General features: G+C 47.7%; 1 protein-coding gene across 2 annotated transcripts; it reads right to left on the bottom strand.

Moving 5' to 3' along the window:
• Positions 1 to 1801: 1801 nt before the first annotated feature.
• LOC115154762 (uncharacterized) lies at positions 1802 to 23759 on the bottom strand. 2 transcript variants are annotated; one of them, XM_029701312.1, is made up of 7 exons: positions 23251 to 23759; positions 20739 to 21050; positions 20128 to 20394; positions 5145 to 5483; positions 4880 to 5011; positions 4599 to 4667; positions 1802 to 3146 (listed from the first exon to the last, which is right to left on the bottom strand). In XM_029701312.1, exons 1-7 carry the CDS (start codon positions 23327 to 23329, stop codon positions 3076 to 3078), a joined length of 1269 nt encoding a protein of 422 aa, XP_029557172.1. In that variant the 5' UTR covers positions 23330 to 23759; the 3' UTR covers positions 1802 to 3075. The 2 variants fall into 2 exon arrangements, with proteins under 2 accessions (XP_029557172.1, XP_029557173.1); XM_029701313.1 differs by having other exon boundaries at positions 4605 to 4667; positions 23251 to 23756.
• Between the last annotated feature and the right edge of the window lie 3746 nt (positions 23760 to 27505).

The following is a 27505-nucleotide window of genomic DNA, read 5'->3' as shown; positions in this document are numbered from 1 at the left end:
AAAGGAAACGTCCCCTTTTCAGGACCCTGTTTTTCAAAGATAATTCTTAAAAATCTAAATAACTTCACAGATTTTCATTGTAAAGGGTTTAAACACTGTTTCCCATGCTTGTTCAATGAACCATAAACAATGAATGAACATGCACCTGTGGAACGGTCGTTAAGACACAAACAGCTTACAGACGGTAGGCAATTAAGGTTATAGTTATGAAAACTAAGGACACTAAAGAGGCCTTTCTACTGACTCTGAAAAACACCAAAAGAAAGATGCCCAGTGTCCCTGCTCATCTGCGTGAACGTGCCTTAGGCATGCTGCAAGGAGGCATGAGGACTGCAGATGTGGACAGAAAAATAAATTACAATGTCCATACTGTGAGACGCCTAAGACAGCGCTACAGGGAGACAGGACGGACAGCTGATCATCCTCACAGCTGCAGACCACGTGTAACAACACCTGCACAGGATCGGTACATCCGAACATCACACCTGCGGGACAGGTACAGGATGGCAACAACAACTACCCGAGTTACACCAGGAACGCACAATCCCTCCATCAGTGCTCAGACTGTCCGTAATTGGCTGAGAGAGGCTGGACTGAGGGCTTGTAGGCCTGCTGTAAGGCAGGTCCTCACCAGACATCACCGGCAACAACGTCGCCTATGGGCACAAACCCACCATCGCTGGACCAGACAGGACTGGCAAAAAGTGCTCTTCACTGACGAGTTGCGGTTTTGTCTCACCAGGGGTGATGGTCGGATTCATGTTTATAGTTGAAGGAATGAGTTACACCAAGGCCTGTACTCTGGAGTGGGATTGATTTGGAGGTGGAGGGTCCGTCATGGTCTGGGGCGGTGTGTCACAGCATCATAGGACTGAGCTTGTTGTCATTGCAGGCAATCTCAACATTGTGCATTACAGGGAAGACATCCTCCTCCCTCATGTGGTACCCTTCCTGCAGGCTCATCCTGACATGACCCTGCAGCATGACAATGCCACCAGCCATACTGCTCGTTCTGTGCGTGATTTCTTGCAAGACAGGAATGTCAGTGTTCTCTCATGGCCAGAGAAGAACCCAGATCTCAATCCCATTGAGCACGTCTGGGACCTGTTGGATCGGAGGGTGAAGGCTAGGGCCATTCCCCTCAGAAATGTCTGGGAACTTGCAGGTGCCTTGGTGGAAGAGTGGGGTAATATCTCACAGCAAGAACTGGCAAATCTGGTGCAGTCCATGAGGAGGAGATGCACTGCAGTACTTAATGCAGCTGGTTTTCTAATGATCAATTAGCCTTTTAAAATGATAAACTTGGATTAGCTAACACAACGTGCCATTGGAACACAGGAATGATGGTTGCGGATAATGGGCCTCTGTATGTCTATGTAGATACTTCATAAAAAATCTGCAGTTTCCAGCTACAATAGTCATTTACAACATTAACAATGTCTACACTGTATTTCTGATTAATTTTATGTTATTTTAATGGACAAAAAAATTGCTTTTCTTTCAAAAACAAGGACATTTCTAAGTGACCCCAAACTTTGAACGGTAGTGTATATGCCCTCATCTGAAACATCTACCCTCCTGAGGGATTTATTTATATGAAAAGGCTGGTCTTTAAACAAAGATGCCATTCCACTCAAATGTTCAGTCTGAAATTGTAACTGGTCAATGCCATCGTAGTAGCTATGGACGGGTGTTTGCTGTCTGTACCAATGAATCACCTCGTCTTCATTTAGTTTGAAGCTACATGGCAGCACACAGTCCTCAGAGTAGAGACAGGTCACCAGATAGACAAGACATGGACTTTTTTTTTATAATGCCTACATATTCTTTAATAGAAGTTTAGATTCCAGAGGATAATGTTATATAATTGCAATCAAACATTTCTGATAATCAACATTTGTAGTATTCTTACCCGTAGTGACATTTTCAGCCAGTTGCAGGGTAAATAACAAGATTACCCTGTTATTCCTTTGTTTCCTTTACAAATATACTTCTACTCACACATCTAGGGGTACACTCTTAGAAAAAAAGGTGCTATCTAGAACCTAAAGGGGTTCTTCGGCTGTTCCCATAGAAGAACCGTTTGAATAACTATTTTTGCTTCTAGGTAGAACCCTTTTGGTTCCAGGTTAGAACCCTTTTGGTTCCATGTAGAACCCTTTCCACAATGGCTTCTACATGGAACCCAAAAATAGGGTTCTACCAGGAACCAAAAAGGGTTCTCCTATGGGGACAGCTGAAGAACCCTTTTAGAACCATTTTTTCTAAGAGAGAATAACTGCACAACATTTTCACAATCTTAAATATCAAACTATGCCTGCAACACCTTAAGATAATGAGATGGTTGAAGATATTTTTGTGTTTTTGTAGAGACAGTTGAATGAGGGAGAACACCTATGTCTATAAAACCTTTACTAAAGCAAATGTCAACAAACCCATGCCAAGACGTGTTCATGCTTGTGAATCCTTTCAAAGAAAAACAAGTGCAGGTCAACTCAAACATACAGCATAACCAGTACTATCCTAAATATAGTTACATCACTCATTTCACTTAACTCAAAACATACCGTCACAGCGTACGCATTTTGTCCTATATAGAACACCAAAGTTGTGTGGTCATATTGTTAAAACGAAAGCTCAAATTCAGGACGAAAATGTTACGCTCCACTACGAACAGCATGGCAATGTGTATTTCTGTCTTGGTAGCCTGCTGTAGCTAGCTAGATACCTTAGAAGGGTAAGGTATCTCAGAGTTGACAACTGTTCAGACACTCACAGATGACTGCTACAATGAACACTTCATTCAAAACTTTTATGTAAATGATGAAGACTGTACAGTTATTCAATTGTTTAGAACACAGATGTGCTCCATTGTAGAACAGTACTCTCCAATGAAATCACTGGAATGCATCCCTATGTGGTATAATTTTCCCGCTTGAGCAAAACATGTGGGTTGTTGTCCATGGGCATATTTTCTAACTATCAGTCAAGCTACAAATGCATGGTTGATTGATGATGTCAGGTCTGTGATTAGGAACAGTATGACTGTCATCTAGTACGTCTTGTCAGTCAGAGCTATGTATGGCCGTTGTTGTGTCCTGCTGTCAGCTGGCAGTTATCCATTGGCAAATCATCAGATGTTTTAACTGTGAGGGAGAGACGGAAAGACCAATTAGTAAGGCAGGGCAATGGGTATTAGCCAATGAAGGAATAACTCTAAAGCCAGCAGTATTTCCTTTCAGTGTACTTCAACCAAACATGAATAAATAAGAACTTTAGTATACAGATAAATTCATTCAAGCGATAGAAGAGTTGGAGTTTTATGAATGTTGTTAAGGCTAAAGGTATCTGTGCTGAAGGCTACACAAGTCACTTTTGTTTTGGCCTTGCAGAATGGGGATAAAATCAGATACACTACATGACCATAAGTATGTGGACACCTGCTCATCGAACATCTCATTCCAAAATCATGGGCATTGATATGGAGTTCGTCCCCCATTTGCTGCCATAATAGCCTCCATTGTTCTGGGAAGGCTTTCCACTAGATGTTGGAACATTGTTCCGGGGACTTGCTTCCATTCAGCCACAAGAGCATTAGTGATGTCAGGCGATTAGGCCTGACTCGGAGTCGGCTTTACAATTCATCCCAAATGTGTTCGATGGAGTTGACGTCATGGCTCTGTGCAGGCCAGTCAAGTTCTTCCACACCGATCTCGACAAACCATTTCTGTATGGACCTCGCTTTGTGCCCGGGGGCATTGTCATGCGGAAACAGGAAAGGACCTTCTCCAAACTATTGCCACAAAGTTGGAAACACAAAATCATCGAGAATGTCATTATATGCTGTAGCGTTAATATTTTCCGTCACTGGAACTAAGGTCCGAACCATGAAAACAGCCCCTGCCCATTATTCCTCATCCACCAAACTTTACAGTTGGCACTATGCATTGGAGCAGGTAGCATTCTCCTGGCATCTGCCAACCCAAGTTTTGTCCGTCGGACTGCCAGATGGTGAAGCGTGACTAATTACTCCAGAGAAGACATTTCCAATGCTCCAGAGTCCAATGGCGGCAAGCTGTACACCACACCTGACGAACAGTTATTTCCAGAGGCAGTTTGGAACTCAGTAGTGAGTGTTGAACCGAGGAGAGACGATTTTTACGCACTACACCCTTCCGCACTTGGCGGTCCCGTTCTGTGAGCATGTGTGGCCTACCGCTTCACGGATGAGCCGTTGTTGCACCTAGGTGTTTCCACTTCACAATAACAGCACTTACAGTTGACCGGGGCAGTTCTAGCAGGGCAGAAATTTGACAAACTGACTTGTTGGAAATGTGGCATCCTATTTAGGTGCCACGTTGAAAGTCACTGAGCTCTTCATTACGGGCCATTCCACTGCCAATATTTGTCTATGGAGATTGCATGGATTTGTGCTCGATTTTATACACAGCAACGGTTGTGGCTGAAATAGCCGAATCCACTCATTTGAAGGGGTGTCCACATTCTTTTGTATATATAGTGTAAGATTGCTGGATTGGATTATAATAGGACAAAGGCCATATAATGATGAGTCCTGACAACTACTAAAATAGACCTACACTTACTAGGTTCCATTGGCTGCATCTCTGTGTCCTCCAGAGTAGTCCTATCAGCCTTCCCTTGGTTGGCTAGGGAATACATAAATCATATGAGTCATCACTTCCTTCATTGCCATGTGAGTATGAGTACAGAATGCATGGTGTTCCGAAGTGATTCATTTACTCTCAGGTATTCCATCACATTAGTTATAGTAGAGTGAACAGTAGGTTAACAGACATCTCTTTGATACGCTGATATACTGCCACTGCAGGCCCGGGTCAAGACCTGTCTTTATACTTACCTCTTTTTTTTCTATACAGTAGTAGCGCTGTTGTTACTAGTGCAACCACTGCAACTACTACAGCAATAACCCACATCTTGGAGTGACTTTCCCCTGTACGCCCAACCTGGTCTTCAGCATTTGGCAAATTTTCTAGACGTTTGGACAATGTAAATGTGTGAAAAATTCAGCATTAATAAAAGATGTGGACACTTATCATCAATAACCTTGCATGCATAATAAGCACATAGGGTGTAAATATTTTAAAGGTATAACTTTTATGTACCTGTCAACGACCGCCGTAATGTTGACCTGATGGTGACCTGGGTTTGAACCATGTGTCTGCTCTGGAAGCCTGAGAATGTACAGGTGTAGGTTCCTGTGTGTTCCTGACTCTCTGGGTTGTGAAGAAGGAGGGATCCATCGCCCATCAAAACTCGGTCCTGCTCCAGTTCAACCCGGCCCTCCCAGAGGTTGGAGGTCCGTCTGGTTTGGCTGACATAGCTGAGGATGACCTTGGATTTATCATTGGTTCTAGCGAAGGTCCAGGTGAGGAAAAAGTTCTGGAAGTTCTGTGGAGCCATGCAAGGGATGGACAGCTCTCGCCCTGCCTCTCCAGTCAACTCTGTTGATGAAATAAGTTTATGAATTGTGAGCCAGTGAAAGCATTTTATTTGTGGCTCAGTTGGTAGAGCATGGCGCTTTCAACGCCAGGTTTGTGGGTTTCGATTCCCACGGGAGACCAGTACAAAAAAGTACAAAAATGAATGCACTGACTTATGTAAGTTGCTCTGGATAAGAGTGTCTGTTAAATGTAAATGTAAAAGATATATATCACCGTCCCTTAGCAGACTTCCTGCTGTAGTCACTCTCTTAAACACTAGAGGGCGGTTTTACCATAGAGATCCTATTCATTTACTAGAGGGGCTTTTATAAACCCTCAAAGTTCCAGAATGGTGGCAAAAATGGCAGCCATATTGGTCAGGGCGAAATACAAGCCACTCTAATTGGAACGAATGGCGATAGAGGAATATAATCCAGATTTGACCCAAAACACACCTGCAGGAAAATAAAAGTAAGATATTGGATATATCAGAAATGGTGTAATGGAATTATTGTCAACATAAAATATTGTCAAATAATTGTAATACAGTTTATACAGGTTTTACACCAATTTTCTGTATAAATAGCCTCTAAAATATACAGTACCAGTCAAACGTTTGGACACACCTACTCATTCAAGGGTTTTTCTTTATTTTTACTATTTCCTACATTGTACAATAAAAGTGAAGACATCTTTTCCTTCACTCTGCGGTCCAACTCATCCCAAACCATCTCAATTGGGTCAAATAACCCTTACACAGCCTGGAGGTGTGTTTTGGGTCATTGTTCTGTTGAAAAACAAATTATAGTCCTACTAAGCGCAAACCAGATGGGATGGCATATCGCTGCAGAATGCTGTGGTAGCCATGCTGGTTATTAAGAGTGCCTTGAATTCTAAAAAATCACAGACAGTGTCACCAGCAAAGCACCCCACACCATCACACCTCCTCCTCCATGCTTCACGGTGGGAATCACACATGCGGAAATCATCCGTTCACCTACTCTGCGTCTCACAAAGACACAGCAGTTGGAATTAAAAAATAAAACATTTGGACTCATCATACCAAAGGAAAGTTTCCACCGGTCTAATGTCCACTGCTTGTGTTTCTTGGCCCAAGCAAGTCTCTTCTTCTTATTGGTGTCCTTTAGTAGTGGTTTCTTTGCAGGATTTCGACCATGAAGGCCTGATTCACGCAGTCTCCTCTGAACAGTTGATGTTGAGATGTTTGAACTCTGTCAAGCATTTATGTGGGCTGCAATCTGAGGTGCAGTTAACTCGAATTAACTTATCCTCTGCAGCAGCGGTAACTCTGGGTCTTCCTTTCCTGTGGCGGTCCTCATGAGAGCCAGTTTCATCATAGCGCTTGATGGTTTTTGCAACTGCACTTGAAGAAACGTTAAAAGTTATTGACATTTTTCGGATTGACTGACCTTCATGTCTTAAAGTAATGATGGACTGTCGTTTCTCTTTGCTTATTTGACCTGTTCTTTCCATAATATGGACTTGGTCTTTTACCAAATAGGGCTATCTTCTGTATACCATCCCTACCTTTGTAACGGATTGGCAGTCGTGGTGAAGGAATGAGGCACAGGAAGCAGCGAGCACAGGGTAGTGGCGTATTTAATGTAGACTCACTACTGAAACAAAATATTCCCAAACACAGGGGAGAAAGTACACACGGCGTAGACTAGCGCCGACACGAACATGAAACGTTAACATTGAAATAATCCCGCACAACACGGAAGCGGACCAGCTCACATAAATAGCCCCGCTAATTAACCACACTCAAACCAGGTGCACAAAACCAAAAAAAAGGGAAAACCAAAAAGGGGAATCAGTGGCAGCTAATAGGCCGGTGACGACGACCGCCGAGCGCCACCCGAGCAGGAGGGGGCGCCACCGTCGGTGGGAATCGTGACAGTACCCCCCTCCTGACGCGCGGCTCCCGCAGCGCGCCGACACCGGCCTCGAGGACGACCCGGAGGGCGAGGCGCAGGGCAATCCGGACGGAGGCGATGGAAATCCTTCAACATGGATGGGTCCAAGACGTCCTCCGCCGGCACCCAGCACCTCTCCTCCGGGCCGTACCCCTCCCAGTCCACGAGGTACTGCAGGCCCTTCGCCCGGCGTCTCGAGTCCAGAATGGCCCGTACGCTGTACGCCGGGGACCCCCCGATGTCCAGAGGGGGTGGAGGGACCTCCAGCACCTCACCTTCCTGCAGGGGACCAGCTACCACCGGCCTGAGGAGAGACACATGAAACGAGGGGTTAATACGGTAATAGGAAGGGAGTTGTAACCAATAACACACCTCGTTTATCCTCCTCAGGACTTTAAATGGCCCCACACACTGCGGCCCCAGCTTCCGGCAGGGCACGCGGAGGGGCAGGTTCCGGGTCGAGAGCCAGACCCTGTCTCCCGGTACGAACACGGGTGCCTCACTGCGGTGGCGGTCAGCACTCCTCTTCTGCCGTCCACTGGCCTCCTTTAGGGAGTCCTGGACGGCTCTCCAGGTCTCCTTGGAGTGCTGTACCCAGTCCTCCACCGCAGGAGCCTCGGTCTGACTCCGGTGCCATGGTGCCAGGACCGGCTGGTAACCCAAAACACACTGAAAGGGTGACATGTTAGTAGAGGAGTGGCGAAGTGAGTTCTGGGCTAACTCCGCCCAGGGAATGTACCTCGCCCACTCCCCTGGCCGGTCCTGGCAATACGACCTCAGAAACCTGCCCACCTCCTGGTTCACCCTCTCCGCCTGCCCATTGCTCTCGGGGTGAAAACCGGAGGTCAAACTGACCGAGACCCCCAGCCGCTCCATAAACGCCCTCCAGACCCTGGATGTGAACTGGGAACCTCGATCAGAGACAATGTCCTCCGGCACCCCGTAGTGCCGGAAGACGTGGGTAAATAGGGCCTCCGCAGTCTGCAGGGCCGTAGGGAGACCGGGCAATGGGAGGAGACGGCAGGACTTAGAGAACCGATCCACAACCACCAGAATCGCAGTGTTCCCCTGAGAGGGGGGAAGATCTGTCAAGAAATCTATAGACAGGTGCGACCATGGCCGTTGTGGAACGGGGAGGGGCTGTAACTTCCCTCTCGGTAGATGCCTAGGAGCCTTACTCTGAGCGCACACCGAACAGGAAGAGACATAGGACCTCATGTCCTTAGCCAAGGTGGGCCACCAGTACTTCCCCCTGAGACTCCGCACTGTCCTCGCCACACCAGGATGACCCGCCGTAGGTAGCGTGTGCGCCCATCGAATCAAACGATCACGAACACCGAGCGGCACATACATGCAACCCACGGGAACCTGCGCAGGCGCAGGTTCCAACACTAATGCCCGCTCGATGTCCGCGTCCACCTCCCATACCACCGGTGCCACCAGCCTAGACGCTGGAATGATGGGAGTTGGATCGATGGACCGGTCCTCCGTGTCATAGAGACGGGACAGCGCGTCGGCTCTAGTGTTAAGGGAACCCGGTCTATAGGAGATAGTGAACCTAAACCGGGCGAAGAACATGGCCCACCTTGCCTGACGCGGATTCAGTCTCCTCGCTGCCCGGATGTACTCCAGGTTTCGGTGGTCGGTCCAGATGAGAAAGGGGTGTTTAGCCCCCTCAAGCCAGTGCCGCCACACCCTCAAAGCTTTTACCACCGCTAGCAACTCCCTGTCCCCCACATCATAGTTACGCTCCGCCGAACTGAGCTTCCTCGAAAAGAAAGCGCAGGGGCGGAGTTTCGATGGCGTACCCGAGCGCTGTGATAGCACGGCACCCACCCCAGCCTCGGATGCGTCCACCTCCACTATGAATGCTAGAGACGGGTCCGGGTGCGCCAACACGGGTGCGTCGGTGAACAGGGTCTTCAACTTCTTGAAGGCTCCCTCCGCCTCCGTCGACCATCGCAAACGCACCGGCCCCCCCTTCAGCAGTGAGGTAATGGGAGCCGCTACCTGGCCAAAACCCCGGATAAACCTCCGGTAGTAATTGGCAAAGCCTAAGAACCGCTGCACCTCCTTCACCGTGGTTGGAGTCGGCCAATTACGCACGGCCTTAACGCGGTCACACTCCATCACCACCCCCGTGGTGGAAATGCGATAACCCAGAAAGGAAACGGCTCGTTTGGAAAACACACACTTCTCAGCCTTAACGTATAGGTCATGCTCCAGCAGTCTACCAAGCACCTTGCGCACCAGGGACACATGCGCGGAGCGGGTGGCGGAATATATCAGAATGTCATCGATATAGACTATCACGCCCTGCCCGCGCAGGTCCCTGAGAATCTCGTCAACAAAGGATTGAAAGACGGCTGGAGCATTTTTCAACCCATACGGCATGACGAGGTACTCATAATGGCCCGATGTGGTACTAAAGGCTGTTTTCCACTCGTCTCCCTTCTTGATACGCACCAGGTTATACGCGCTCCTAAGATCCAGTTTTGTGAAGAACTTTGCTCCGTGAAATGATTCCACCGCCGTAGCGATGAGAGGTAGTGGGTAACTAAACCCCACCGTGATAGCGTTTAGACCTCTGTAATCAATGCACGGACGCAGACCTCCCTCCTTTTTCTTCACAAAAAAGAAACTCGAGGAGGCGGGTGAGATGGAGGGCCGAATGTACCCCTGTCCCAGGGATTCAGTGACATATGTCTCCATAGCCGCTGTCTCCTCCTGTGACAAGGGGTACACGTGACTCCTGGGAAGTGCAGCGTTAACCTGGAGGTCTATCGCGCAATCCCCCTGTCGATGGGGTGGTAATTTAGTCGCCCTCTTTTTACAGAAGGCGATCGCCAAATCGGCGTACTCAGGGGGAATGCGCACGGGGGACACCTGGTCTGGACTCTCCACCGACGTGGCACCTATGGAAACTCCTAGACACCTCCCTGAACACTCCTCTGACCACCCCTGGAGAACCCCCTGTTTCCACGAAATACGGGGATTGTGACCAGCCAGCCAGGGGACCCCCAGCACCACCGGAAACGCAGGCGAATCAATAAGGAAAAAACTAATGCGTTCCTTATGATTCCCCTGCGTTACCATGTCCAGTGGCACCGTAGACTCCCTGACTAGCCCTGACCCTAATGGTCGGCTATCTAGGGAGTGCACGGGGAAGGGGGAATCTAACGGCACCCGCGGAATGCCCAGCTTAATGGCAAGTCCACGATCCATAAAGTTCCCAGCTGCGCCTGAATCGACTAGCGCCCTATGCTGGGAAGAGGGAAAAAAATTAGGAAACAAAACAGGTAAGAACACGTGACCAACAGGGGGTTCTGGGTGAATCTGGTGCCGACTCACCTGGGGTGACCGAGAAGTGTTCTGCCTGCCCTCTCGACTCCCAGACTGGCTCCTCCAGCACCGGTCGGCCGTGTGTCCTCTCCGACCACAGCTGGGGCAGGAGGAGCCAGCTCCTCCGGTGTCCCTTGGCACGGCCCCCCCCCACCTCCATAGGGGTAGGGGCGGGGGTGCACGAAGGTGGAACGGGCAGGACCCTCTCCGAACGCCCGCGGGCAGCCAGCAGATTGTCCAAACGAATGGACATGTCGATGAGCTCATCCAGGGATAGAGCTGCATCTCGACAGGCCAGCTCCCTACGGACGTCCGCCCGGAGACTGCATCTATAGTGGTCTATGAGGGCCCTGTCGTTCCACCCCGCCCCAGCAGCCAAGGTCCTGAACTCCAACGCGAAGTCCTGAGCGCTCCTCGTCTCCTGCTGATTCCATGCCTTTTTAGGAGGTGCGGGATTCTGTAACGGATTGGCAGTCGTGGTGAAGGAATGAGGCACAGGAAGCAGCGAGCACAGGGTAGTGGCGTATTTAATGTAGACTCACTACTGAAACAAAATATTCCCAAACACAGGGGAGAAAGTACACACGGCGTAGACTAGCGCCGACACGAACATGAAACGTTAACATTGAAATAATCCCGCACAACACGGAAGCGGACCAGCTCACATAAATAGCCCCGCTAATTAACCACACTCAAACCAGGTGCACAAAACCAAAAAAAAGGGAAAACCAAAAAGGGGAATCAGTGGCAGCTAATAGGCCGGTGACGACGACCGCCGAGCGCCACCCGAGCAGGAGGGGGCGCCACCGTCGGTGGGAATCGTGACAACCTTGTTACAACACAACTGGCTCAAAAGCATTAAGAAGGAAAGAAATTCCACAAATGAACTTTTAACAAGGCACGCCTGTTAATTGAAATGCATTCCAGGTGACTACCTCATGAAGCTGGTTGAGAGAATGCCAAGAGTGTGCAAAGCTGTCATTGTCACACCCTGATCTGTTTCACCTGTCTTGTTCTTGCCTCCACCCCCCTCCAGGTGTCACCCATTTCCTCCATTATCCCCTGTGCATTTATACCTGTGTTTTCTGTTTGTCTGTTGCCAGTTCGTCTTGTCAAGCGTACCAGCATTTTTCCTGTACTCGTGTTTTTCTCTCTTTTCACTGTTTTCTAGCTTTCCCAGTTTTGACCATTCTGCCTGCCCTGACCCTGAGCCTGCCTGCTATTCCGTACCTTATGACACTTCCCTGGATTACTGACCTCTGCCTGCCCTGACCCTGAGCCTGCTGTTCTGTACCTTTCAGACTCTGCTCTAGATTACTGACCTCTGCCTGCCCTTGACCTGTTGTTTGCCTGCCACCTGTTTTTGTAATAAACTTTTGTTGCTTCGAACTGTCTGCATCTGGGTCTTCTCCTGAGGTCTGACTGATCCAGCAGACTCGGACCAGCTAGGAGCCACCATTGGGAGACACAAGGAGTTACTCCGAGGTCTTATGGACGGATTCCAGACCTTGGCAGAACGCCATGACTGTGCCTTGAATACATTGCTGGAGCAATTCCGCGGATTATCTGTGAGTCCGTCGGCCATGACAGTAGCCTCCCAGCCCCCCAGTAACACCGCTGTCAGCAGTGCGTCTCTCCAGGCCACTCCGGCTTCCCGATAACCCCGCTTACCTCCTCCTCCTCCATCTTTGAGCTGCTGCCCTCGTCCTTCCCCTCGGACCGCTAATGTCCAGGAGTGCTCTTGCCTGGGCTACTGCGGTGTGGGAACAACAATCTACCGAGTGTTTCAGCCTGGAGGAGTTCGTGAGGATGAGGTGAAATAGGTTTTCAATTCTCCGTTATCCGGGAGAGAGACTGCCCAGAAGTTACTCCAGCTTCGCCAAGACTCCCGCAGTGTGTTGGACTATGCGGTTGATTCCTGCACATTGGCTGCCAAGTGCCTGGAACTCAGAATCCCTGTTCGACACATTCCTTCATGGATTATCGGAGGACGTTAAGGATGAGCTTGCAGCCTGGGAACTGCCTCCGGATCTCGATTCTCTCATTGCCTTGACCATCCAGATCGATGGCGGCTACGAGAACATAGGAGGGAGAGGAGGTCTGATTCCGGTCCCAATCTCTCACCCTAAGGATCCCACCTTACCTCCGAGGAACTCCGGAAGATCCCGGCGTCTACATCCCCGAGAGAATCCAAGCTTACCCAAGTTCCCCCGAGAGTCTCTGAGGTCCTTTTTCGTAGCCGATGCAACTTGGCAGAGCTAGGCTGTCTCCAGCCGAACACTTACGCAAACTTAACACCCACAGTTGTCTGTATTGCGGAGCTGCCGGTCATTATGTGTCAACCTGTCTTTTAATAAGACCAGGCTCATCAGTAGGTGCGAGTGCTCTGGTGGGCCATACAGAGAGTTTTTCTTCTCCCCTTACTCGCACCCCCTCTCCATGCCATCCTGTTGTGGGGCGACCAGTCTAAATCTCTTCGGGTTCTCATTGACTCTGGGGCCGACGAGGGTTTCATGGACACCACCCTGGTGTCTGAGCTGGGCATCCCCACTCAGCCCCTCTCCAGTCACGTGGATGTTAGAGCACTGGATGGGCGCTCTATAGGCAGGGTTACCCACATTACTACTCCTATCCCCCTGTGTGTGTCCAGGAATCACAGTGATCTATACAGTTTATGCTTATCAAGTCTGCTCCGGTTCCAGTAGTATTGGGGTTTTCTTGGCTCCAGTGCCACAATCCCCTTATCAAATGAACTGCTGGTACTATCATTGGCTGGAGCCTGTTCTGCCACGCCCATTGCCTGAACTCAGCGCAGCCTGCCCCAGGAAGTCTTCCTGTGGGCTCGGAAGAAGCCTCGGACCTCTCTGCCATTCCAGTGGAGTACCAGGATCTACGGGAGAGTTTCAGCAAGGCCCGGGCCACTTCGCTTCCTCCGCATTGACCCTATGACTGCGGGATTGACCTTCTCTCGGGCACTACCACCCCAGGGATGGCTGTGTTCACTGTCGGGTCCCTGGCTGCAGGGGGTATCCGTCCTTCTGCCTCCCCCTCCGGCGCAGGGTTCTTCTTTGTGGAGAAGAAGGATGAAACTCTGCGCCCATACATCGACCACCGGGGCCTCAATGACATCAAGGTTAAGAACCGCTACCCGCTACCACTCATCAATTCGGCTTTCAAGCCACTCCAGGGGGCCGCTATCTTCTCTAAGTTAGACCTTCGGAACACCTACCACCTGGTACGGATACGGGAAGGTGACGAGTGGAAGACAGCCTTGAACACTGCTAGCGGACACTATGAATACCTGGTGATACCATTCGGTTTGACCAATGCTCGTGCTGTGTTCCAGGCCCTGGTTAATGACGTTCTCCGGGATATGTTGAACCGGTTCGCGTTCGTCTACCTCGATGACATCCTCATCTTTTCCCGCTCAGCTCAAGAACACGTTCTCCACGTCCAACAAGTCCTCCAGCGTCTCCTGGAGAACCAGCTGTTTGTCAAATGCGAGTTCCATCACTCCATCATCTCCTTCCTTGGTTACATCATCACTGCTGGGAATGTGCAGATGGATTCGGGAAAGGTGAGATCGGTAGTAGATTGCAACGTTTCTTAGGATTTGCCAAATTTCTATCACCGTTTTATCCGGATTTACATCACCCTGGCGTCTCCCTTGTCAGCACTCACATCTCCGAAGGTCCCATTCATGTGGTCCCCAGCTGCTGACCGGGCATTCCTGGACCTTAAGCACCGCTTCACCACAGCTTCCATATTGATCCATCCGGACCCGTCCCGTCAGTTCATGGTGGAGGTAGACGCTTTGGATGTCGGAGTGGTGGCTGTCCTGTCCCAGCGTTCTGCCCTGGAACTTAAGCTGCATCCCTGCGCCTTCTTCTCCTATCGCCTTAACGCCACAGAGATGAATTATGATGTGGGGAATCGAGAACTACTCGCAGTGAAGATGGCCTTGGAGGAGTGGAGACAATGGTTAGATGGGGCGGAACTTCCATTCATAGTGTAGACGGATCACAAGAACCTGGAATATCTCCACACCGCCAAGTATCTCAACTCCAGGCAAGCTCGATGGGCCCTGTTGTTCACCCGGTTCAACTTCACCATCTCTTACCACCCGGGGTCTAAGAATGTTAAGCTGGACACGCTTTCACGCCGCTTTTCCCCCGCTTCTACACCCTCGGACCCCGAAATCATTCTTCCTACCTCGTGCCTGGTGGCTACCCTCGTCTGGAGAATAGAGAACCAGGTCCGTGTGGCAGGTAACCCTAACCCTCCCATTGGAGCCAGGGTGGCAGGTGGCCCACCATAGTTCCGGACATCTCCGTGTTCGTCGCCTCCTGCACGGTCTGTGCTCAGAACAAGACTCCTCGGTAAGCTCCGGTTGGCCTCCTTCAACCTCTTCCTGTCCTTCACCGTCCCTGGTCACATATATCCCTGGACTTCGTCACTGGTCCCACTCCGTCTGATGGCAACAACACTATCCTCAAGGTGGTGGACAGGTTTTCCAAAGCTGCCCATTTCATTCCCCTCCTCAAGCTACCTTCGGCCAAGGAGACGGCCCAGCTCATGGTGCAGCACGTCATCCGGATGCATGGACTTCCAGTGGACATGGTTTCCGACCATGGTCCTCAATTCTTGTCCCGGTTCTGGAAGGCGTTCCGCACACTCATTGGGTCGTCGGCCAGCCTGTCCTCCGGGTTTCATCCCCAATCCAACGGCCAGTCAGAGCGTGCCAATCAGGACCTGGATACGACTCTTCGGTGCCTCGTCTCGGCCAACCCCACCACCTGGAGCCAGCAACTTGTGTGGCTGGAGTACACCCGGAACACCCTTCCCTGCTCGGCCACTGGGCTCTCGCCCTTCGAGTGCTCCATGGGTTATCAGCCCACGCTCTTCCCTGAGCAAGAGGTCATCATACCCTCTGCCCAGATGTTCGTCCGTACCTGGAAGAGAGCTCGGTCCGCTCTTCTCAAGACTACCTCCAGGTACCGTCGACAGACGGACTGCCACTGGACCCCGGCTCCCCACTGTCTTCTTGGGCAGAGGGTATGGCTGTCCACTCGGAATCTGCCCCTCCGGGTAGAGTCCCACAAACTTTCCCCCCGTTTTATCAGCCCTTTTTCCAAGATCCTTAGCCCCTCTGCTGTTCATCTTCTGTTGCCCTGCACTCTCCGTACACATCCCACGTTTCATGTATCAAGGATTAATCCTCTGTCTTACAGCCCTCTGTCTCCTGTCTCCTAGTCATCAAGGCAAAGGGTGGCTACTTTGAAGAATCTAAAATCTAAAATATTTTTTTTATTTGTTTAACACTTTTTTGCTTACACCATGATTCCATATGTGTTATTTCATTGTTTTGATGTCTTCTCTTGTCACGAAGTCTACCGAAGATGGCTCCTCTCCCTGTTCGGGCGGCGCTCGGCGGTCGTCGTCACCGGCCTACTAGCTGCCACCGATCCTCTTTTCCTTTTCGTTTGGTTTTGTCTGGTTTTGTGTTAGGTAATTAGTGGGGTATTTAGTCTTGCTGTCTGGGTTTAGGTTTTTGTGCGGGATTGTTCGTTGTTGCCTGTCGTGGGGTTTAGGGGTTGTTTTTGTTTTCCTGATTCATGTTGTGGAAGAACGTTATTTTGGTTTCTGGACTGTGTTCCGACCCTGTTGAGGTGGACATTTATATTTTTGTCTGGTTCGTTTTCCTTGTTCATTTCCTGATTGGATTTGTCGGAATTAGGAAATAAACACCCTACTACGCATCGTTGGTCTCCTGCGCCTAACTTCACCCAATCACTCTAGTGAGTCTTGACATCTCTATTATTCTACAATGTAGAAAATAGTAAAAATAAGGGAAAACCCTTGAATGAGTAGGTGTGTCCAAACTTTTGACTGGTACTGTATGTAAACAGATCAGAAATGTCTTAAATGTTTTTCTTGGAAAGCTGTGAGTGCTATTATGGTCCATTTACAACTTGTCTCAGTCCTAACATCAACTGATTACAGCCAGTGTATGACTGTAGATTGACCACATTGTTTGAATGGAATGTTGGCATATTGGCAGTTAATTTGAAACACGTCATGTCTAGCTAGCTGACAAAAATACTGTGTAAAATAATGAATTTGAATAATGTATCTATTATGTACATTATTCAAATTCATTATTTTACACCATATCTTATCACAGCACTGGCAAACCATGGTTGACCAACTCCCTGACCAAAATGTCTGACCTTAATCCCATCATAAGAAGGTTATTTTCCATTCTAGTGTTCTAATTCATAATAGAGAGAAATAGTAATGGCGTCTTTTTGTAGGCACTAACTCAGCCATGGTTCGTTGGACAAAGCCTATGAGGAAAATGAATGACATTTTTGTAGGGTTTTTGGATGAACGCCAAAAATAAGGTCCGCGGTAAACACAGTCTTAGGAGATCTTATACGTTTTGTTCTATGAAATAATCTTCACCAGCTAACGTTACTTTTTGTGAATTTTGAAGAATTTATGTAATAATTAAAAACACACAAATCACACAGGCTTCATAATGGTTATGCTAACTGACTGCTATTGTCTCATAGAACAAAATGTATAAGATCTCCTAAGCCTGTGTTAACCTCAGACCTTATATTCCAAAATCCTATTCTTTCCCCATTCATTCTTCCCATAGGGATGGCTAAACAAACCAGAGGACTACAAGGACTAGCGAGCTATATTCAATGGGTGTTACACTGAAATCAATGAATTATTCATTTTCTCAGGCATCAACGCATCACGCAAGTCTGTCTGGGAGTTGAGAGCACCTGTATATAAATCAGTCAGTTTGTCTCTGGCTCTGCACTTAGTCATCATTGCTAACTACCTCTCTCAAAGAGTGTGGTGTATAAAGTCAGAACATCTGCTGTCCCAGCCACTGCATACAACATACCTCAGGCAGTAGGAAGCTCTCTCATCCATTTATATGCAGATGATACAATCTTATACTCAGCTGGCCCCTCCTCAGATTTTGTGTTAAACGCTCTACAACAAAGCTTTCTTAGTGTCCAACAAGCTTTCTCTGCCCTTAACCTTGTTCTGGACACCTCCAAAACAAAGGACATTGTGGTTTGGTAAGAAGAATGCTCCTCTCCCCACAGGTGTGATTACTACCTCTGAGAGTTTAGAGCTTGAGGTAGTCAACTCATACAAGTACTTGGGAGTATGGCTAGACGGTGCACTGTCCTTCTCTCAGCACATATCAAAGCTGCAGGCTAAAGTTAAATCTAGACTTGGTTTCCTCTATCGTAATCGCTCCTCTATCACCCCAGCTGCCAAACTAACCCTGATTCAGATGACCATCTGCAGGTAAGGGTGCTCTTGAGCGGCTAGATGTTCTTTACCATTAAGCCATCAGATTTGTCACCAATGCTCCTAAAGGACACATCACTGCACTCTATACTCTGTAAACTGGTCATCTCTGTATACCTGTCGCAAGACCCACTGGTTGATGCTTATTTATAAAACCCTCTTAGGCCTCACTCCCCCTATCTGAGATATCTACTGCAGCTGTCATCCTTCACAGAAAACACCCGTTCTGCCAGTCACATTCTGTTAAAGGTCCCCAAAGCACAAACATCCTTGGGTCACTCGTCTTTTCAGTTCGCAGCAGCTAGCGACTGTAACGAGCTGCAACATACAATCAATCTCTTAATTCAAAGACTCAATCATGGACACTCTTATTGACAAATCAAATCAAATTTTATTTGTCACATACACATGGTTAGCAGGTGTTATTGCGAGTGTAGCGAAATGCTTGTGCTTCTGGTTCCGACAGTGCAAGTGACTAGTGATCCATTTGTTAAAGTGGCCAGTGTTTGGGTCTCCATGTTGGCAGCACCCTCTCTGAGTTTGTGATTGCTGTTTACCAGTCTAATGGCCTTGAGATAGAGACTGAAGAACAGCTTCTCAGTCCCAGCTTTGATGCACCTGTACTGACCTCGCCTTCTGGATGATAGAGGGGTGAACAGGCAGTGGCTCGGGTGGTTGTTGTCTTTGATCTTTTTTGTCTTCCTGTGACATTGGGTGCTATAGGTAGTTTTCCTCCGGTGATGCGTTGTGCAGACCGCACCACCCTCTGGAGAGCCTTGCGGTTGTGGGCGGAGCAGTTGCCGTACCAGGCTGTGATACAGCCCGACATGATGCTCTCGATTGTGGATCTGTAAAAGTTAGTCAGGGTTTTGGGTGACAAGCCAAATTTCTTCAGCCTCCTAAGGTTGAAGAGGCGCTGTTGCACCTTCTTCACCACACTGTCTGTGTTGGTGGACCATTTCAGTTTGTCGTTGATGTGTACACTGAGGAACTTTCCACTTTCTTCACTGCTGTCCCTTCGAAGTGGATAGGAGGTGCTCCCTCTGCTGTTTCCTGAAGTCCACGATCATCTTCTTTGTTTTGTTGACGTTTAGTGAGAGGTTGTTTTCCTGACACCACATCTCCTCACCTCCTCCCTGTAGGCTGCCTCGTCGTTGTTGGTAATTAAGCCCACTACTGTTGTGTCGTCTGCAAACTTGATGATTGAGTTAGAGGCGTGCATGGCCACTCAGTCATGGGTGAACAGGGAGTGCAGGAGAGGGCTGAGCACGCACCCTTGTGGGGCCCCAGTATTGAGGGTCAGCGAGGTGGAGATGTTGTTTCCTACCTTCACCTCCTGGGAGCGGTCCATCAGAAAGTCCAGGACCCAATTGCACAGGGTGGGGTTGAGGCCCAGGGCCTCCAGCTTGATGATGAGCTTGGAGGGTATTATGGTGTTCTTACATTTGCCACGATCTACACCCAGAAAGGGCCACGTCATGACACTGGTAAGGTGGAGGTGACATGATCCTTGACTAGTCTCTCAAAGCGCTTCATGATGACAGAAGTGAGTGCTACGGGGCGGTAGTCATTTAGTTCAGTTATCTTTGCTTTCTTGGTTATAGGAACAATGGTGGCCATCTTGACAGGTGTGGCTGCTTTGCGGGATGTATTGTTGTCCCTATTTTCTTGCCCTTTGTGCTGTTGTCTGTGCTCAATAATGTTTGTACCCTGTTTTGTGAGGCTACCATGTTTTGCTGCTGCCATGTTGTGTTGCTACCATGTTGTTGTCATGTTATGTTGCTTCCATGCTGTGTTGTTGTCTTAGGTCTCTCTTTATGTAGTTTTTCATTTTAATCCCAGCCCCCGCAGGAGGCCTGTAGACTTTTGGTAGACCGTCATTGTAAATAAGAATTTGTTCTTAACTGACTTGCCAAGTTAAATAAAGGTTAAATAATCCCAGCAGTGTATTACTGTTTTTATGAGAATTTATCAACCATAAACTATGCATCTGCAAAATGAGAGAGAAAGAGAGAAAGAGAAACACAATGCTGATTATGCCGTACCTCCTTTTTGTAGTGAGCTCTTCCATGACTGTGATCCATATGTGGAATTAACGGTGCAGACGTAAGTGGGGGTATTTCCAAACATTCTCAGTTTGCTCTGAACAGAGTAGAGGCCCTCAGTGTTGGGTGCCATATGTGTGGTGGATCTCAGGTTGGCTTTAGGTGGCAGAGTGGACCATTGCACACGGGGAGCAGGGAAGATATCCTTAGACAGGCACTGAATCTCTCTGTTCTTACTTATCTCCATAGTAACCATCTTGATGGGAGCTGGAATAATAGTGAGAGAGAGCCAAGGTTAGAAAGTAACAGCCTTGAGTGGTTTGACTACAAACAGTGAATTTGAGAGCAAAAACCATTCAAAAGGTTTTTGTACAGCAAAGTCACAAAACCAACAACAAAAGCAAATACTCGACTCTTGGCTTGGCATCAGTTTAGCAATTTGGCTCTAGCTCTAACAGCTCCAATACAGCGGCAGCTGGGCGACAAACAATGATTCATGTCTCTTAACAGAGGGTATTTTACCACAAGCTACGCTGAAAGAATTTGATATGTGAAGTGGATACTCAGCAGCATACTCTAGCCTCGATACTAGCGCCAGCGGTACTACTAACCCTCCACTTTCATGATGATAAAGGACTCCTGTTGTCCCAGAGTGCTGTTGACCTGACACCTGTAGCGGCCTCGGTCCTTGATGCCACACTGGCTGAGGTGGAGCGAGGCGTTGCCCCGGGAGAGCTGGTCCTGAAGCAGGTACATCCTGGTACGGTGGTCCTTGGGAGGCTGGTCCGACTGGTCTCCACCCTGATGGGAGTGGTTGAGGAGGAGTACCTCCTGGCGGTACCAGCTGATGATCTCATTTCCACCGGGTTTGAAGCTGCAGGGTAGCACACAGTCTTCTGAGAACAGGCATGTCAAATGGGCATCTAAGGGAGAAGTAGAGAGATAACAGTTTGGGGAAATGTGACCTCCATTTAATAATTAGTTAACATTCTTTCAAAAAACCCGCAAAAAAATCCAGTGTTGCTATGTCAAACAGTTTTCTTATATTTTATATTTCAATCTTCGGTGACATATATAAAGTGCAATATTTCGATGCAAACTCAAAATGTAATACATTTCAACTCCATATCTGACATGGTACAGGTGTATTATTTTTTAAAGCCCATAACTATGTGTTTGAGGTATATAATTTTGTTTCAAAGTAGATTTAAGACTACCCAGAAACACTATGTGTGACCCCCTATTTAGCCCACTGCAGTAGAAGGCGGAATGAACAAAATGTTCTCTCCATTCCTATCTCTTTCTTTCAGCCCACAACACCTACTCACAGTATGTCCTTTCCATATCGGTATATCACGTATGACGTGTACCGAATCCACATGGTAATTTGTGAACTTTTCTCCCCCTCTTTCCATCTTGCTATAGGTTGTGTTATTCTCACGGTTCTGAAACATTCACTATGTTTTTGTTTTAGCCAACTGTAACATGCAGTCCCAGCATTTTAGCCACCACACAACTCACAGTGAGTGCCGGCACCTATGGTTATGGTGGCACTTCTAAAGCCAAACATTACATACATACATTACAATTTTTGAGTTAAATGCAGAGTTTGACTGGATAAGTATTAGATAATACCCTTGAAACTGGTAATCACACAGCCTATTCTCAACATCTGTTTTTTTCAGTCATTTGTTTTGCACTAAATGTGGTTGCAACAAGACATTGCACTGTGAATGAGTAAATGTAACATCCATGTTCATAGGTGAATTTATGGGCTTTTTACTGCCAAAACAACAGTGGTAACACCAGTGAAGTCCTTCATAGACAGGGCCCCCACTCAGAGTCAAATATAGTGCATGACTATATAGAATAAGCATGTGTGCAACTGTGTGAAGAGTCAAGGATGTCCCTGTGAGACTGTGAGCTTCTCCTCAGAGTAGAAGTCTTTCATCTCCTCAGCAACATTCCAAACAGAAGAGACAGCTGACCTGGGTCCCAGCATGGTCTGGCCAGTCTAAATACTGGACAGGACAGTGGGACCCGGCCTCCCTAGTCTCCCAACCAGAACAAACAGAGGCATGCCGAGGGCCAGAGGGCCAGCTATCACAGACGCCGTGGGCTACTGGATTCCTCACAGAGAACACATCTCGACTCCTGCTCACTGCCCACTGACTGACCACCTCTCAAGGATTTACAGGGATGTGGGCAACATATTTCTACATGTACAGCAATAGAGGCTCAGCATTGCCTTGAAGGATGTTTTTACTTCATAAATCCTCAGATTTGTTGAGGGATGGATAGAGACTTCATCGACAAGTTACAGGAACAGTGCAGTGACAATATGTATTTTCTGTTGTATAGGAATGGTTGTTTGTATTCATAAAACTCCTGGCCAAACCATTCTCTTTAAACTAATACTTTACACTTGATTTGTCTTATGGAAAATCCCTCTCCTTTTAGGACCACATGTTAAAGTAGTTCTTGTTATTTTTCAGATGTCTGTCTCGTTTTAGTTTTGCCAAGAAGAACTATGATTTATTGTGCAGTGAAAGGGACACAGTGCAAAAAGCATCTGTTCCATGAATAAGAGATGTAGAGAAAGAAAGTGTACCCAAACGCTCTTCAGCCCCGCTTGAACAAAAAGGGAAACATTCCTTAACCCAGGACACTTCAAACTGGTGACTATCATTCCTTACCCCAGTACACTTCAAACTGGTGACTAGCATTCCTTACCCCAGGACACTTCAAACTGGTGACAATCCAGGAAAATAAATAAAAAGGAGTACATTGTTTCTGTACAGATCTGATTATTTGATGGGACACAACATGCAAAAAGGTTTACATTTTGGCATAATCACCTCCATCAGAGCCAGGTAAGTAAGTTTGCTTGTCTTTATTTTCCTGGACAGTCACCCATTGAAGTGTCCTGGGGTAAGGAATGTTTTTAGATAGAGATGTATTTTAAGATTAGATCAAATGTAAGTATTTAAAGGCATACAGTAGTCAGATTATTTGTTTCCTTACACTAAAGACATCCCCTGCCTTGAACCTTGACCCATGAGCCTATCCTGACAATTCTTGCACTACTACCTTTAAAAGAGGATAGAGAGATCTTATCCTTACCTGGGATCTTACACTTTGCCAAGGTGAGAATCCACAGCAACCTCAAAAAAGCTTGAGCAAGTGCCTTTACCATTCTCATTCATTCACAAAGCCACAAGTATGGTTGTTGTTGACTCACGTCCTGATTCCAATCAGTAGCAATCTTAAAGCAATTAGGAGCTCTGAATCACAATTACTGTCTTGGTCTCTCTTAGATCTCACATTTCAGCCTATGGGATGGTGTAGATCAAAAGCCCTTGCTGTCACTTTAAAGGTTGAAGGATCCAGATGGAAAATATCCTTGTAAACACAAATGAGAGCCAATACAAATGAGAGCCAATGAGTCTGAAACTCACTGCCGCAGACATACGAAAGGGCCCACCTGGAACAACTTGTGTCAGAGCAGAAAAGCAGTTTCTCTGTCAGAGAAACTAGCTCCTCTCACAGTGAGAAGAGAGGGACTGTAAGAGGAAGGGAGAGCGAGGAGGAGGGAGCGGCAGGGCAGACAGGCTGGTTTGAAATACACCCCCCCTCTACAGAGGCAGAGGCAGGGTGGAGTCATTGGTTACAATGTGTTACTTGGGAACGCCTCTTTGCTTCTTACCTGCCTGTCACTTTGCTTTGCGTCACTTTAAAGGATCCAGGTGGAATATATCCTTGTAAACACAAATGAGAGCCAATACAAATGAGAGCCAATGAGTCTGAAACTCACTGCCGCAGACATACGAAAGGGCCCACCTGGAACCACTTGTGTCAGAGCAGAAAAGCAGTTTCCCTGTCAGAGAAACTAGCTCCTCTCACAGTGAGAAGAGAGGGACTGTAAGAGGAAGGGAGAGCGAGAAGGAGGGAGCGGCAGGGCAGACAGGCTTTTCTGAAATACAAACCCATCTACAGAGACATCGAGGCACGGTGCAATCAATGGTTACACTGTGTTACTTGGAAATGCCTCTTTCCCTCTTATCTCCCGGTCAGACCTCCCCACCACTCACACTCAGTGCCTCATAGAATCTCTTGTCATCTGATGGAAAGAAATCAATGTCACTCTGTATGTCACCACTTTAACATCTCACACCTTCTCTGAGTAATAACTGCGCACACAGTAGACTAGGTATACTGCTCTTTTCATATTGTAGTTTCCCCTGAAACAGTATATTTTTCTTGTATCTTCTAGTTCCGTGAAAGGCATGTTCCTTATCCCTCAAGCCTTCAATACCTTTATTAATCATAGAGAACTGGTCTGGACAAGAAAAGTGGGATGTCACAGTGCCCTGCCACCAGCAGGCAGGCATGAGGTTAACCACAAGGCCAATTATAGTTCAATGTGGAACATATTCAGTCACTATTGTTTCTGTCTGCCTCCCACTGGGCACTACTGTCACTGTGTTATACACACACGATCACAGACCACACTAAACCTGAATCCTAATCTACTTATTGTTGTGGCTGACTGCACCTAATGTTCAGGAACCTTTCAGGAAGTTTGCCCTCACATTGGATGATGCAACATGTTTTCTCACGTTAGTTCCTTGTGTTCAGTGTCATTGGCCTCCAAGGGGTGAAATAAAACCATAACAATGTCACATTATGATGAGTCACTAATGATAAATGTCCTACTTATCCCATAGTAGCTGATAAACAGAGATGAGCACAGAAGAAACGCACGATCATTTCAAAGCAGAATTGTGTGTCAATAATGAGTGGTTAGGGTTTTAATACGCCAGAGTATCTGTCTATCATAGCAAACATGTTTTAGTGTGGAGGCCTCACTCTGTTGCCAAGATCAACCAACAGTGAGCACTAAAGTGTGTGATTGAGAGATGATCATGTATTTACTCCATGATGTGTAGCTACACCTCTCCTTTACGGTCCTTAGGAGGCGCGTGTGAGGGGAAACCCCCAGCTCCACGTCAATGCCTCTTAAAGATGGCAGCACTCATCTCTGCCCTCAATCAACGCTAATCCCAGATTAAAGGAGCATGCCACTGGACTGGGATTATGCTGTGGGCGCTTTCATTTGATCATTGATTCTCTACCAGTCTTTTCCTGACTCACTTTTATACTTCCTCTGGTATATTCTTTTTGTATTTTCTAATAATGTGTGTTTAGTCATCACTATAATGTCTTTTCTTCTCTCTCTGTGTGTAATATGGTTTAATTCTGGTTATATTCCAGTGACTAAACCTTGTTTCCATCCATTCCTAGGCAATTATACCTATGAATATTACCAGCAGTAATCCAAACCCCTTGTGGTGACATTAGCAGACTCTCTGGTTGATAAGAGCCAACATTTAACTGGCCTGACATTCATGACTGGCCTACATTAGTCAGTAAAGGAAATCATTGTTTTAAATAACTGGAAAACATGCACTGATAGCCTTGAACTATGGACATTGCACAGCCAATATCTAGTAATATAAAAGCAGCTATGAGACCACTATTTTAGTCCAACCTTATAATCCACACAACCAATACAGAAACATGTAGAATACATGGACATTTCTATTCCCTTCATGGATATATTCACAGGTGTATTCTATGAATGATCTTGATCATAGAAGAGTGCTGTTACTATAGTATTCAGTGGCATGGGCAGAAATCCATTGATGGCAGGGCCAGCAGGGCCATCATTAAATTAGGCTACCCTATACCACAAGCCCCCGTCTGGAAGTTGGAGAATTTTGCGTTTTTCAAAAGCCCGAAACAGCTTTCCCCAGCAATTTAGTGGCATTATCATTATGCTTAATTAAAAATAAATGAATAATATACACTACCGTTCAAAAGTTTGGGGTCACTTAGAAATCTCCTTGTTTTTGAAAGAAAAGCATTTTTTTTGTCCATTAAAATAACATCAAATTGATAAGAAATACAGTGTAGACATTGTTAATGTTGTAAATTACTATTGTAGCTGGAAACGGCAGATTTTTTACGGAATATCAACATAGGCGTTTGGAGGCCCATTATCCGCAACCATCACTCCTGTGTTCCAATGGCAAGTTGTGTTAGCTAATCCAAGTTTATCCTTTTAAAAGGCTAATTGATCATTAGAAAACCCTTTTGCAATTATGTTAGCACAGCTGAAAACTGTTGTGCTGATTAATAAAGCAATAAAACTGGCCTTCTTTAGACTAGTTGAGTATCTGGAGCATCAGCATTTGTGGGTTCGATTACAGGCTCAAAATGGCCAGAAACAAAGACCTTTCTTCTGAAACTAGTGTGGGAGCTGGACGCGGACATTGAGCAGGCGTTACGTGAAGAGCCCGCTCCCGTCCAGTGTCCCGCTGGGCGTCTGTACGTCCCGTCTGCTGTTTGTGACCGGTTGATCTATTGGGCCCACACGTCACCCTCCTCTGGTCATCCTGGAATCGGTCAGACAGTGCGCTGTTTGAGCGGGAGGTACTGGTGGCCTACCTTGGCCAAGGATGTGAGGGTTTATATTTCCTCCTGCTCGGTGTGCGCCCAGTGTAAGGCTCCTAGGCACCTGCCCAGAGGGAAGCTACACCCCTTACCCGTTCCACAACAGCCTTGGTCGCACCTGTTGGTGGATTTTCTAACCGACCTCCCCCCTCACAGGGTAACACCGCGATCCTGGTTGTTGTGGATCGGTTCTCGAAGTCCTGTCGTCTCCTCCCTCTGCCCGGTCTCCCTACGGCCCTACAGACTGCGGAGGCCTTATTTACGCATGTCTTCCGGCACTATGGGGTGCCTGAGGATATAGTGTCTGATCGAGATCCCCAGTTCACATCTAGGGTCTGGAAGGCGTTCATGGAACATCTGGGGTCTCGATCAGCCTGACTTCAGGGTTTCACCCCGAGAGTAATGGGCAGGTGGAGAGAGTAAACCAGGATGTGGGCAGCTTTCTGCGGTCCTATTGCCAGGACCGGCCAGGGGAGTGGGCGGCGTTCATGCCCTGGGCCGAGATGGCACAGAACCCGCTTCGCCACTCCTCCACTAACCTCTCTCCCTTCAGTGCGTACTGGGGTACCAGCCGGTTCTGGCGCCTTGGCATCAGAGTCAGACCGAGGCTCTTGCGGTGGACGACTGGTTCAGGAGCGAGGAGGAGACATGGGAAGCTGTCCGTGTTCACCTTCAGCGGGCCGTGGTGCGCCAAAAAGAGAACGCAGACCGCCACCACAGTGAGGGGGGGACCGGGTCTGGCTCTCGACCCAAAACCTGCCCCTCCGCCTGCCCTGCCGGAAGCTGGGTCCGCAGTTTGTGGGGCAATTTAAATTCCTGAGGAGAGTGAACGAGGCTTGTTATAGGTTACAGCTTCCCCCCG

Source organism: Salmo trutta, chromosome 19 (genome assembly GCF_901001165.1).
Source record: "Salmo trutta chromosome 19, fSalTru1.1, whole genome shotgun sequence".
NCBI lineage: Eukaryota > Metazoa > Chordata > Actinopteri > Salmoniformes > Salmonidae > Salmo > Salmo trutta.
This window is presented reverse-complemented; position numbering and strand designations above follow the sequence as displayed.

Excerpts from the sequence above, each read along its gene's own strand:
- LOC115154762 (XM_029701312.1), bottom strand. The coding sequence starts at position 23,329 with ATGAGAATGGTAAAGGCACTTGCTCAAGCTTTTTTGAGGTTGCTGTGG. Across the intron at positions 21,051-23,250 it reads GGCAAAGTGTAAGATCCCAG|ATGCCCATTTGACATGCCTG; the intron begins GTAAGGATAAGA and ends CTTCTCCCTTAG. Across the intron at positions 5,484-20,127 it reads GAGCTCACTACAAAAAGGAG|AGTTGACTGGAGAGGCAGGG; the intron begins GTACGGCATAAT and ends TTTCATCAACAG.